Here is a 14304-nt window from a genome sequence, read left to right on the forward strand (position 1 = left end):
CCCCCCCACCCTTCCCCTCCTGTCATCTCTTCCCTCCCCAAGAACTGGGGCAGCAGGAGGGCAGCACACAGGACCCAACCCCGGTCTCTTCCAGAGCCTAAAAGAGACATGCTGAAACCCATGTAAAAAATCCAGCACCGGGGCCACAGCAAGCAGGATTACATCCATCTACTGGCTCCGCAAGGCGTGTGCTCCCCGGTCCTCCTGCTCATGGGCTGTGTAGAAGAGGTGGCACTCGGGGTCCCCGCGGATGGTGGGTGCACCCTGGATCACTTTCCCATGGATGGGGTCCACACACCAGCACTCTCCACGCTGCCCGTTCACCGACATCTTGCACTGCAGAGAGAGGGATAGAGCAGGCATCAGCTGAGGAGATACAGAGAGACGAGCACCCTCATCCACATAGATTCTCTGGAGATTCAGCACAGATAGCTTGGATGAGCCTGTGCTGTAGCAGCATCACTGCTTCTTCCCTCAAACCGTGGATGGCTGGACTAGATGATCTTAGTGGTCTTTTCCAACATTAGTGATTCTATGCATGAGACCATTGAGCTGATTTCAATAAACCATGAGGACAATCATCCCCAAATTACATTTCTCTTTCAACTGTGGATGAAAGCACCTAGACAGTCAACAATCCCTGGGTGAGTAGGGATGAAATATGCTTACAGAGCAGCTGCATAAGCTTTATTCTGCCTGCAAATTGAGTTAAACATACTAAATGTGACAACACGGGTCCATGGACAAACTCAGCTATGTTTGGGAACAGGATCTCAACCCCAGCAGTGACCACAGCAAGCATGGACATGGCCTCTATACCCCAAAGCCTGCTCTGGTAAGAGAGAAGTTTCTTGCTGTAATGGCTATTCCTTGCCCTTGCAAGGCTGTAGGCACCTTGTACCTGGTTCTCATCCCCCCATATCCAAAATGAATACATCCCTAAACATGGCACAGCAGGATCCAGCCCCTACAGCAGACTCTGCATGCATTCTGCAAAGCTGAAGTCAAGCCATTTTCTGCAGCTGGACTGAGGTTAGAATGCAGCCTTATTCGGGGGAAAAAAAGCAGGAAAAAAGGTAAAAAATAAAATAAAAATAAAAATAAAAATAAAAATAAAAATAAAAATAAAAATAAAAATAAAAATAAAAATAAAAATGCTCCCCAGCATGAGAGCACATTAAGGCACCCTCCACCTTGTCCTGACCCACAGGAGGTGGGAGCAGCCAGGAATGCTTTTATTGGCATCTAGTTTCCAACCAAGGAAAAGGAGCTGACACGCAGCTCTGGAAACCCAGATGGACTGAAAGCTGGGAATGGCCTCATGTTTGTCCTCACCCAGGGCAGGCAGAAGAGACAGCATTTTTGTTCCCTTTTTCTGCAGCTATGATCAGTGTGCAACTTCTGCATAGTGCAGAGAAGAGAAAGGACAAAGCAAGATTATCTCAGAGCAATCTGCTCTTTTCTAACATTTTTGGCTTTTTCTTTTTTTGAAAAAAATGCTCCCAACTAAAGGGTGGAAGTAGCTACTTAAAAAAAAAAAAAAAGGCTTAGCCATGAAAACAGCAGGATGTCTGGGTCTTCTCCAAGGGATCATTCTGCACAGTTATAAGAGGTGCTCACATCCAGGTACTATCAATGCAAGCCAGCCCCCAGATGTTGCTTTGCTGCTTAACAGAGCTTCCGTCTGGCTCCAGATTCTACTGCAATATCTGCTGATGCCCCCAGAGCCTGTGACCATTCCTCTCACTGTAGATATCATGCAGCCAGCTCTGATCCAGGCCCCGCATTTGGTAAGGTTGATTTTGTCTGGCTGCAAAGCTTTGCTGGGCAAAACTGTTCAGGGAAGGTGTGGGAATGAAACAGAGAGGAAAGGAAGAAGTCAGCACAGGTAAAAGCCTTTCCTGGGAGAGACCCATGCCAGAAAAGCTTCAGCATGCTCCTGTTTCCAACCTGAGCAGAAGAATCATCTCTCTCATCACTCTCTGTGCACATCCCACACCCATACTGCTCCCAGCTTGTCCTCCTGCATACCTCCTGCAAAGCTGCAGACATTCAATCTAGGAAGAGGCAAGAGAAAGGAGCAGACAGCATTGCAGCAATGCTTGTAACCCTTGTTAGGAAATCACTATGATACAATCATTTAGTCTGTGGTGGAACAAAGGCATACTACGCTACAGAGGTACTGGGGATAAGTGGAAGCTCAGCTCTCATCCTGTTAGTGATGACAACTTGATGAGAAATGCAACTGCCCTATGTTTTGGGTCTGGACAGCAGACAGGCAGTCCCCACACCCTGGGACCTGCTTCCTGCCACCCAAGGAGTAGGGCGTAATTTCTGTGCAGTGCTGAGCATAGTGATGCTGCCACGAATGCAGCTGGCTCCAGGGCTCCAGTTCTTCCTACTTGCCTGCTTGAGATTGTACAAGCCATGCTTGTCACAGTTGGGGATGTGGAGGGAGTAGAGGTGCTCCAGGGGACCTCGCTCATCCGGCAGTCGCATGGTAGAGATGCGTTCCAGGACCTGATCCAGCTCCTGCTGACAAGGGGTCTGAAAAAAGCCAAGAAAACAAATTAAAAAACAAGAAATGTACATCCTGATAAAGGGACCATTTGCCATGTCATAACCTCAAATCTTCACATGGTAAAGAGCAAACTAATACCTAACTCCAAAGCCTAGGACCCGCCAAGGCAGTCCAGTTAAATTCCACCTGGTGTTAGCCAAAGCAACTCTGCACCTCACTGCCTTCTGCATCTGCTTTTTTTCTCCTAGACAAGTGGCAGCACTTGTCTCTAAGCCAATGGTAGCAGCACCATGCCATGGAGCCACATCTGTGCCACAGACATCAGCCTGTTAGGCTAAATTTGACCTAAAGGACTGCAGTTGCAAGGTTTATCTGGGACAGCACATGAAGTGTAGATTAGGGAGATGAGGCCATAAGCAGCTGCTCTGCCTGTTCCTTGGAAGTGAGGTTCTCAAAGTTCCTCTCTGTTCTTCTGGTCCTAAGATATAAATACCCCATGCTGATAGAGAAATATTACAAAGTTTTTGGAGGTGGCTTTCCATCCCCATGACATCTAGTTGCCTTGACCTAGCTGCCCACTAGAGGGAAACCATGGCCAAGGACCGGAGGGCAGCAGGCCAGGTAGGACATTGGGCACTGTCCTGCTTCTTGACAACTCCACAGCCTATTCTCTCTCTGGGGCTATCCCCAGTGCAGGCAGAGTTCCACACCATAAATCCCGCAGGCCATCCCTGGGGAGTTGCTTAGGAAAAAAAGGGTGTGCAAAAGCTGGGTTGCAGGCAAGGCTCACAGCCTGCGGGGGCTGGTGCTGAGCCAGCAGGACCCCCCTTCTCCAGCTCTGCTGTCAGAATGTGAAGCTGCAATGAAAATAACGCCTCCTCGCCAGCACATCAAAGTTCATCAGATGGTGCGTTCAACCTCAGCTTCAGGCCAAAATAAATGTTTGCTTTTCTTTTTATTTTTTTTTTCCTACTCTTTTTCTCTTTTAAAGGCAGTTTGTTGTAAATGTCATTTTGCATTCTGCATATCCTTGAGCTCTGCTTCCCCCCCTCCTCCTCTCACCCTGCCTGTCGGCATCCGCGACTTCTTTGAATCCTCATGGTTGTGATGGGCCTTGCCCACTTTGCCCATCTGCCGCTGCTGCTCGTTCACCTTCTCCCTCATCACCGCCAGCTCCTTCATGCCTGTTTTAATGGGTTTCCTGCTGCTGGCTCCACTCAACATCCCCCCAGTGCTGTCCACATGGTTCTCAGCAAGGATGCTCTCAGACCGGTCATCACCATTGTCTGTAGGAGAGAGAGGAGACAAGGAAAGGGTCAAGCTCAGCCAGGCCTCTCATGTGTTCATCCCATCCTGGATTGCTTTCAAGCGTGGCCAGTTACCAAGCCATAAAATCTTTGCATGCAAAAATTTTAAATTGCATTAGCTCTTTCATCTGGAAGGCGAGAATAGATTCTTTCATTCTGGAGTTATTATTACTGCACTAAAAGACAGTTTAGAGAGCAGGGGAAATCGCTGCTGGAGAAGTTCTTTCTGGTTTTTCTTTGACCTTCTAAATTACTTCCCGAAGAATGTAATTTTCCCATCAGAAGTCCAGTTGGGTTAGTGATGCCAAGTGCGTCTCTGCTCCAAAACTGAAAACCACAGTGATTAGTAACAATACCTTGAGTCCATCTATCATCCCCTAGAGTATCTCCAGGAATACTTACTCAATATTAATGTGCTAAAATAAATTATCAGGACCGCTTTCAAAAATACCTCGCCTTTCTTTTATGGCCACCCTAATTTCCCGCAGAAATCCTGCCATTTCAGTAATCATCCTTGCCATATCATCTTTCACATCATTTGTCATGTGGTACATTACTCATTCAGCTGCTAGCACACAGCCTATCTACTGCTGGATTTGAGCACTTCTTCTAACTGCGGAACTACCCTATGTGGCATACCAGCTCTGCCACAAGACCCCTACCTAATCCAGCCACTTCAAAATCGGCTGGCAAAAAAGCTGGGATAACACTGGGCTCTTCTCACCTCCTCCACCCTCCGTTTTATCCTTCCGGTCCTATAGAGATGATGAACACAAAGCATCTTTACATTACCAAGGGAAATCAGAGCACTCAGGCTCACATCACAAACAAACACAGTCCAGAATGCCACTGGCATTTCTGATTTCAGCTTTATTATAGAATCATAATGGTTGGAAAAGACCACACAAAAACCATCTAGTCCAACCAGCACCCTAGATACTCATAAGAAGAAACTATAATAAACCACGAACAAAAGAGGGCTCGCAATGCTTTAATTCACTTCATTTATGAGTCCATCCTGCTTTCTCTAAGTCTAAGCATGCAGAGCATCTTGATTTTAACATCTAGAAGCTTAGAAGACTCATTAAAATTGGAAAAGACCTCTAAAATCACCTATTCCAACTGTCCACCTACCACTAACACTGCCCACTAGCCCACATCCCTCAGTGCCACCTCTCCATGTTTTTTGAACATCTCCAGGGACACTGGGGGACAGTGAGCCAATCACCTCCCAGCAGCCCATTCCATTGTCCAACCATTCTTTCAGAGAAGTTTTTCCTAATATCCTACCTTTCTTTTAAAAGCTGCATTGTGATGTTTTATCAGGACATAACTGTACTGTCTTGATACAAGGGTAAAAAAAAAAAAAAAGTGATAATAACAAATGTTTTATGTCACAGCTTCCTGAGCTCTTCTCCACAGTGCACCATAGTGTGTTACTACCCTGGGAACCTGGAGGGGAAAATGCAAGAAGAGTTTTGTCCACAATTACTCAGAAAACACATGGCTGTCCATAGACTGACAGCAGAGCAGCCCAAGAAGGCTGGATCAGACACATCCCAGCATCCCATTCCCATCAGCATCTGTTTGTGGATGTGCCTCAGAAGGACCATTCCCAACCTGTGCTACAGACAAGTAGCAACAGCACATCTGTGCTGGAAATTGCATCTGCTTGACAGGATTTAAAAGCCACCAAAGGACCCCATCCTTTGTGGATCTGTCCAATATCCTTTTGAACTTCCTCTTGATTTTGGCCCCAAATCTCCCCGTACTGGGATCAGCACACTTCCCAGAAATACTAAATGAGTTTTGTTTGCAAGTTTTTAAGCTGCTTAGGTAGCAACTGAAAAGCAAACATGGGGCAAAACCAATCTGGCAAAGTGTGTAACTTTCCTCAACACTGGTTCCAGACAAGAATTTGGATGAGGCTTGATAGCCAGATGGGCGAGCTCAATGTCTGGGCTGCTGCCTGGCAATTGCTGCCTTGGCTATCATCCGAGGAGCTGGGCAAGGAATACTTTTGAGCAGGAATCTTCTGTTTATCCACAAGTCTCCCCGTTAATTAGAAACACACAGTGAGAAGGCCACGAGGCTGCCCTTCAGACAGGATCAAATGAAAAAGTCACATGCAGAAGATGGGCAAGGCTAGCCAGGAGCTGAATCCCAATGAGCCACTTTAGGAGGGTTTTAGCCTTTTGACTTTTTTGTCATCTTAGTGGCATCATGAAACTATCAACAACATGAGGAGAGCGAGTGTAGCAAGGCTGCATTTTGGATGCCATGTGGTGCCCAGCTCTATTCAGAAGACCAGCAGTGTGACGAATGCAGTGACCTTCCCAATCAATTCTTCTTCCTGCCTCCAACTAAAATATATATACATCTGCCCAAATAAGCACCACTCTAGTAAATCAAGGCAAGCTGGTAAGCCTCTTGTCGGCTGATTCATTCACAAAACCTGCTTCTGATAATATTTTCACTCATTTTTCTCACTTTCCAATGCTAACAAATATCAGCCCAAAGAAAACCCCTGGTGGGAGCAGAGCGTGCAAGCCCATGTGCACAAACACACCCAGGGACGGGAGAGGTCCGTCTTGGCTCCTCGAGCACCCACCACAGGAACAAACTCAGATTGAGGGCCAAAGAGGTCCAGCTGCTATCGACTGCAAGACTTCCTCCCTGCTGCTGAGCTGATCCACTCTGGGCTGAGTCCAGAGCCCCAGCACAGCTTTTCCATCTCCTGAAGCCCATGCTGCTCCTTTGGAGTTCTGACTGACCTGGGGCTACCAGAGATGGCTTAAGGTCAAGAAGGACCTGTTTTTCCTGTCCTCTTGCTCACATTCATTCAAGCCATCAATCGTGGCTTCCCCTTACTCCAGCAAGTACAAAAAGGGTCAGAATGGAGAAGATCAGTCCCACCTTCCCTTCATGGAAGAGTCTCAAGTTTGGTGGGCCTCATTTTGAAGAGCTAAAAGGGACCGGGCAGCAATGGCGAGAGCACTGAGTACTTACGTTGGAAGAACAGGGAGCCAAATAGTGCTATTTACAGCCAAATAATACTCTCTAACTCTGCTCAAGAGAAAAGAGATGTCCATGCATGCTTACGACTATAGATCAATTCAGCCACCTACCAACACCACCAGCATGGGATGGGCAGGTATGGAATCGAGTCAGATACACAATCTTAATCCATTTGTCATCCTAGCAAACGCCTTTTTGCTGACCAATTTCAATTCACACTGAATATATCTGTGAACAGAGCAGTGCCAAACTCCAAAACAATTATGTTTTATAGTTCTTCCATTTTCCTATGGCATGTGGAAAACATCTTCTGTGCTATTTTGGATCAAAAGGTAGAGCGCTTTGCGCAGGGCGTGACAAGTGTGGCAAGAATCAAAGCAGATAGCTGAAGTTCTCCTGAACACACGAAACAGCTCCTCCATGGCAAGAAAATGAAATGTTATTATGGCTTTTTTCAAGGAAAATTCCCATTAGCTTCAATGGGGCGAGGACTTGGCTGAGGTGGAAGCATATCCAATGGCCATCAACTAACGTCTGTATCGAGCCACTCAGTCTCGCCAACATTTTCAGAACCGCTACCAATTTCCAGTACTGAAAGCTTTCAGAATCTGATTTGAGACCTTTAGGCACCTCCACCAACACAGCAGAGAAACAGACAAGCTTGCAAAGGATCTGCTGCTTCCTGAACTGCAAGGAGAAAAGCGTCATGCAAAGAAAGGCAGCTGTCTGACATTAAAAACACACCTCCATCCTTTTGGAGAGCCCCAAAGCATATGTGGGCCACAGGACAGGACTCAGCCAGCCGCAAGCACCATGACATCACAGGGAGCTTGCGCCGTGCCAAGGACTGCATTGCCCTCGCCAGCGTCGCTCTCCCCCTATATTCACTTCCCTCCAACAACAGCTCACTGAGAGGTTTTGCATGCACGTTTATCTATCCAGAGTGTTTATATAGCAATTCAAGTGCTGACTGAGGTCTCAAACTCACAGAAAATTTCACCCAAGTAACCTTCAACACCCTGCCCACAGCCCGCCCCTCAGCTCTGTGCCCAGGATGTGCCCCAAGCTCACGTCTCACTGGAGCTACTGCCCTCCATCTCCAAAGCACATTATGGTCCACTAACGATTCTGGAGAGAGAGGCGTTCTTTCTGGGATACACACAGCTATTTTAACAAGTTCTGCTCCCCATTCCCAGATGCCCAGCCCTTGTCTTTTGCAGCCCGAGAGCAGACAGAGCCTTTAAACCTGACCTTGAACATGCATCACAGCCGTGGCCAGTGATCAACTTGCAGAGGGAGAAGGTAAAGGAGCAGACCCCGACTGCAGCCCTAGTGATCTCTACCTCATCCTTCTGCAAAGTATTTAAAGAAGAGCTCTGGGCAAAGGTTCCTTTCTAATAGCTATGGTGTGGGTGTTGTTGACCGGGAGCTCAGATATCTCAGGAAACATTTCCCAGCAGGGATTATATCGGCATTGCAATTTCCTTGTGGCAAGAGCTGCCAAGAACAAAGTCCCCCCCAGGCTCTCTGGCCCACCATGCCCCAGAAAGGAACCAGGTTTGCTGCCTACCACTGCCAGACTGGACAAGACTGGACCACTGCAGTATCCATCAGGTCTCAGTTACCACTGCAGGGATGGACATGAGGGCATTGGTGTGTGGTCCAATCCCATACAACTGAGCCAGTTTGGATGCGGCTCTTCAGAGGCAGAATAAATCAAAGCATCCAATCGAGTTTCACGCCCTGCTTCACACACACACAAAATACAGTAGGAAAATGCCACAGAGGGAGTGCAAGCAATATGCAATGTAGAAGAGAAAGGGTGCAGAAGGGATGCATGGAAAAACCATCCCGGCCCAGGACACTTCTCACAGAGACCAACTGGGGACAACTCCGGGAACAGTAACTCATCCCCAGATGCCCCACTAAGTCCCAACAAATGGGAAGCTCCTGAACTACAGGTTACATCTAGACCAGGTCTAACAGCTATCATGAAATCATAGACTGGTCTGGGTTGGAAGGGACCTTGAAGATCATCTAGTTCCAACACCCAAGTCATGAGCAGGTTTGCCAGCCACTAGATCAAGCTGCCCAGGTATGAATTATGTGGGAATCCCACCTAGATACTCCCTCCTGGTCTCTGCCCAGCCTATTCCACTCAGCCTCATACATCTCTGCATAACCAACATGTGCCCTTCAGATGCTTGCTGACAGTTAAGCATGTCAAGTGGCTGCAGAGGACACAGCTGCGAGGGGTATACCCATGCCAGCCAGCAAGGTGGCTGCATATCACTACCAGGAAATTCCCACTGTGTCTCCAAGAGATGGCCTGACCTGAACAGTACGCTGTCCACAAAGAACCCACAGCTCCCTTGGGGCTCTCAAACACCCTTTGTTTGTTGCCATCCAATCTTTTCAGCCCATCTCCAGCAGCAGGAGGGAACGCTATGTCCCGGCCAGGGCTTGCTTCACAAGCTCCTCTCCCTGCTCTGAGCTGCTGGGGTGATCCAAGGGGCACCCAGTGCCTTCCTTTGGCTCAGCTGTCTAGCAGGAAATGCTTTATGCTCCTGCAAAATGCTGAGACACTGACTCAGGGCAGCGCAGCCTCCAGAAGCAACTTAATTCTTCTCTCTGCCCCTTCCTGGTGGCTGCACAGAGCAGCTTTCCCTCCTCCATCCACCTGGGCACAGAGCCCGAAATATACCCACACAGTGCCCTACAGTGTGTCTGTGCCCCATCACACCCAAACTCCTCCAGCACTCTAGGGCAAGTACTGAAGTGATAACAAAACAGAGATGATGGCAGATAAGAGTGAAAGAGGCATTGAAATGTCCCTTCCCCCAGGCTTCACTTGAAACTTTTTTTTTTTTAAATCATGTTTGCAGACTGGTTTCCCAAGGATACAGGACTTGTGCAATAACACAGCCTACCTCTTATGTGTTTCTGCATGTGTTTGCATGACTGCCTGTCTCCCTATTAGGTCCTCCTCCACCTCCCAGTATATCTACAAACACGTCAGCATATGCCAACTAAATCTCAAACAAGAACAGAATTCTCAAAAATATTAAGTTTCCACCATTTCACGAACATGTGCAGCCAGGCTGAAGAGAGATAAAACAGCAAGGTTTGTTTTGTTAACTTTTTTTCCAACAGATTCAGCTGATGGGCCATGTAGCATATCACCAGCCCACTCCCTGTGGGCCCAGAAGAGCACAAAGCACCTCCAGGAAAGGTCCGCTCCAGCCCTCCTACTGCCAACAACCAGCCCAAAAATGCTGTTTGACATCCTGCTCCCTCCTGTGCCAGCCATTTGCTTTGTGTCAAGAATGATAGGGTCCCTCTCCCAAGCACTGCTTGGGTCCCTCAAAAATGCAGACAAATGCTTCTGCAATCTACTTATTCAACAGCCACTCATCGACCCATTTTCCTTTCTTCCACTTCTTCCTCTGAACATGGAACTGCAGAGTTACAATCATCATCCCTAAGCATGCCTACAGCAGAGATGCCCCAGACTCCTAAAAGCCATAGCAGAACCAGGTCTTGGCTCATGGGCAGACACAGTGGTTTGGCCCCACCTCGGCCACAGTGCCCAAGCTGACTTACCCACCTCCACCTCCCTCCACTTGCTTGTTTCCCAGGGCACTGATAAGAATCTGGTCCTAAAAGCAGCATGTAAAACCCACACTGATCCTTCCCAACCCTCCCTTCCCCCCCATCACCCCCATCCCCCACCCCCCAATACCACACACACAACTTAAACTCGTGTGAAGGCAGCCTGCTAGGGAAATATGTTAACGTGTCTGAAAGGTTTTGCTGAGTGAGGCTCTCCAAGCTCCCTGACACCATAAGAGCATTCTCCCTTGCTAGTGAGCCGTATCTCAGCCCTTTCAACACAATTCTCTGATTAGCCCTCCACATAGCTGGAATCTTCCCAGCAGAACCAAATGAATTAACTCAAAAACACTTCGAAGTTTAAATTAATTGCACTGCAGCTTCCCTGTTTGACCTTGACCCTGCTAGTAAAATCCCTAGGGTAGCTACTTCATAGTCATTAGAGGCTTCTGCGTGAATGAACTGAGCTGTTAACATCACCAGGCCACCTCTCTGCCTTCCTTTCCCTGTCATTTGCATGCATTCCTGTGGTCTTCAGTACCCCAGCCACCCCAAAAAGCCTGCACCACATTTCAGTCTAAGCTCAGCCCCTAAATCCTTATTTCCTCTGAGTTTCCAGAACAAAATCAGACCACAAAATCACTTCATTCATTTCCTTCAGGCTACACTGCAGTGTTCATATCTCCTTTATTACGCTAGTTTATTAGGAAACATAGGGTCATCTCCGAGACCAAGACCATTCAGGCTACTGCATCTCATAGCCTGGACTGCACAGAAGATCTTTCCTTGCTGTAGCCTCAATGATAATCCCCAAGTTAATTGCTATGTAAGTGACATTGTTTTGGCACTGGGATGTTGCACCTCTGTACTGTAGGAATGTGGAGTCTTAAAAAGGATGATTCCCATCCCATCCCATACAAAGCTCTGCAGACCAATCAAAGGAAGAACAGCCCCTTCCAAGGTTTAAGAGCTTCATGAACACCCCAAACCCACTCATCTTTCTCACGATTTTAGAGAAAATGCAATACACAGGACACAGTCAGACTCTTTTTCCCATTTAAAAATTACTGCCTTCCCAAGTCCAGGCACTAACAAACCAGCACCAACAATTAGCTGAGGACGGACCACAAATCCCTTTGAATCTGCATCAAGGAGTAAGCTAACTCTCCAGCAGACTGTCATACCTGCCCAGGAGGGTTTTCAAGACCATGTAGCAAGTTCCTTGGATAGAGTACTTTAACCAAATACAAGATTTCTTGTTCCAAATGAAGGTGGCTCAGCAAAATGTTTTTTGTCTCTCATAAAAGTTTGCAGAGATAGTCCAGTGGTCATTTCTGGCCATAAAAGCTTTTCCTCCACGGGCAAAGCGATGCCCTCCTGTTCCAGCTCCTCAATGATGGCTTGGACCAGCAGCAAGGCGTACTCTGACTCTGGAAATCCAACTGTGCCCTTTAGTGCCCAATCACAACTCCCACTGAGATCAACAGCTAAGGCAGGCAGAAGCTCCAGACAGGATATGAACCTACAGCAGCATTCCCATTTGCCTTCTGGGAACGCTGCAAGCCGAGTTGCCAGAAGTCTGACCTTCTGCTCTACAGAAAGGTAGAAAAGCTTGAAAATTAAGAAGAAAAAAAGTAAAAAATACAAAGCCCCAAAGGCCAGAGCAGTGCCCCACCCTGCCTGCCTGTCTCTCATCTATCTCCGATGTTGCTCCACTCCCTTCTCAGCCACACTGGCTTCTCCACTTATTACGACTATTGCATGCAAATGGAATGAACTTCAGCCATTTGTATTACTAATTTTTAAATAACATCTCACTTTTCCACAGTCAATTTTCCAGACAGTGGCTCAGTCCAGGGCTCCCCTCACCACCCACCCAAATCTCATTGCGCATTTCCTCCAAGTCTGCCTTTTCAAAACATGCTATTATTATGGCAAGTCCTTTCTACCTTCTCCTCAGAAACCATGCCAGACCCCCAACTGCAATTACTACCACCATCACCTCCAGGTCTACCAGACCTACTGTCCCCCATGCAGCCCCTTGGCTGAGCACCAGCTCTCAAAGCCAACCCTATATCGGAATTTTCCCCAGGAACCTGCAATCCCCACAGACAAAGCACAACTGCCTCCGAATAGAATCAGAGCACTGAACTGTGGGTGGAAAGACAGTATCTGCTCTATTTAGCTGAGCCTCTTCTGCCCACCAGCAGCTCCCAGCTGTCTACAATGCTCACAAACATTATCCTTCCCTCCTTATGGCAGCCATTATAGATTCACCATATCCCCTATGTGAATTACAGGTTGAGGTGCACAGATTGTGCTTTTGATGACCAAACTAAACAACTTTGCAATTGTTTCAGGTTAGGTCAAAACATTTTGTTCATCTCCCGTGGAGTTCTTGGACCAATATTTCACCATTCGGCAGTCCCTCTGCTGGATTTCCTTACCCTTGTTCTCCCATGTAGGGTCAGAGCTGAATTTAACTGTCATTATAAATAACACCGCAAGAAGGGACTTACCCCCATCTTGATTGCACATTTATCATTTACTGAAATCAGACAACTGCCAATCTTTAGGCAAGAAGGACTCACTGGTAGGAAACCACTTTTCAAACAAACAGATCTGTTCAAACAAAATACAGCCTTGCAGATTTGTCCCATGGCTGACTGACACATGCAGTAACTTCATGAAGGGCTGAGACACACAGATATTCTAGCAGAAGGCAGCAACGTACAGCACACTGGCTGATCTGTAATGACAGCATATGGCATACAACAGCCATGCACATGCTGGTAATGCTTGTTAGCTTTACAGTCCTTTATTGACTTCCACCCTTCCAAGCCATGGGTAGATCAATGGCGTTTGGCGTTCAGAAGGAGAAATTTCCTCCCACACAGGTGGGAGGAGTAAGCTCAAGGCAGCCCGCTGTGCTGCTGTGCTGTGTCACTGCTTCAGGCTCCTGCCTTTGTAGGGAAAGGGGACGGATCCTGTTTTATTTCCAAACGATATCGTATTTTGGGCCACCCATGAAGTTGCCCAAGCTCCAACCTCAGGAGAACGCAGCCTCCTGCTGAGCAAGAGGCAGGAAGTGAGAGTCATAAAACTGCGGTCGAGGAAGGAAGAAAGGAAAGGGGAAGATCAGTCGGCTGCGTTCCCAAGGAGGAGGGAGGCATCGCAATGCCTAGAATACAGACCACCACAAACCAGTGATATGATAAAGCAGCTGAGCAGCCAGAAGGGCAGCTAATATTCTCTCAGAGCTGCAGGCATACATCCAGCCAAAACATGCAGCACCAAGTGCCTAAGCGTGACTGCTGTGCACCTGATCCACACAGCACTCCTTGCCCTGTGCTGCTCAGCTCCATGTGAGCCTTCCCATCAGCTCCAGAGTTGATACCTGGAAGATCTGGCTACAGTACAGAGAATTAGGCTTGGAAGATACCCAGGCTTGTGACAAAGAGCCCTTTATGACACAGGGAGATCCCCAACTGACAGCAAACCATTCCTGTCTGTGCTATCACCCCAAATACACAAAACACTGAGCTTCTACAAGGAAATGCTTGGGGATATCCTAGCTTCCAAATGAACACATTCTCACAGAGTTTGCTCCAGAACACTTTGGCACAGCTTTGGCTAGCTTGTGCCATACAAATGTTTCAGCTCCTCTCCAAACCAACCTTGCAAGTGGTCTGAGCACTAAACAGCTGAGCCCCACCCAAGCCAAAATCCAGCTGCTCAGCTGGCCACTCACTGCCTTGCACTGAATACATACAATGTGTGAAAAACAAGCCTCACCCATCCATCCATCTCCTTTCAGCCTAAAGAACCCTGCTACCTTCTACTGCA

At 47.6% G+C, this 14304-nt stretch overlaps 1 protein-coding gene across 2 annotated transcripts; it reads right to left on the reverse strand.

Moving 5' to 3' along the window:
* Positions 1 to 6: 6 nt before the first annotated feature.
* IGFBP2 (insulin like growth factor binding protein 2) lies at positions 7 to 8125 on the reverse strand. Of its 2 annotated transcripts, none has more exons than XM_019617110.1 (4): positions 8098 to 8125; positions 3584 to 3807; positions 2407 to 2547; positions 7 to 336 (listed from the first exon to the last, which is right to left on the reverse strand). In XM_019617110.1, exons 1-4 carry the CDS (start codon positions 8108 to 8110, stop codon positions 169 to 171), a joined length of 546 nt encoding a protein of 181 aa, XP_019472655.1. In that variant the 5' UTR covers positions 8111 to 8125; the 3' UTR covers positions 7 to 168. The 2 variants fall into 2 exon arrangements, with proteins under 2 accessions (XP_019472655.1, XP_010711905.2); XM_010713603.2 differs by lacking the exon at positions 8098 to 8125 and adding an exon at positions 7591 to 7714.
* Between the last annotated feature and the right edge of the window lie 6179 nt (positions 8126 to 14304).

Source organism: Meleagris gallopavo, chromosome 7 (genome assembly GCF_000146605.3).
Source record: "Meleagris gallopavo isolate NT-WF06-2002-E0010 breed Aviagen turkey brand Nicholas breeding stock chromosome 7, Turkey_5.1, whole genome shotgun sequence".
NCBI lineage: Eukaryota > Metazoa > Chordata > Aves > Galliformes > Phasianidae > Meleagris > Meleagris gallopavo.

Coding starts and splice junctions, on each gene's coding strand:
- IGFBP2 (XM_010713603.2), bottom strand. CDS start 7,699: ATGCAGTCCTTGGCACGGCGCAAGCTCCCTGTGATGTCATGGTGCTTG. Junction 3,808..7,590: donor GGCTCTCCAAAAGGATGGAG/GTGTGTTTTTAA, acceptor TCTCTCCTACAG/ACAATGGTGATGACCGGTCT. Junction 2,548..3,583: donor CGCGGATGCCGACAGGCAGG/GTGAGAGGAGGA, acceptor GGCTTTTTTCAG/ACCCCTTGTCAGCAGGAGCT.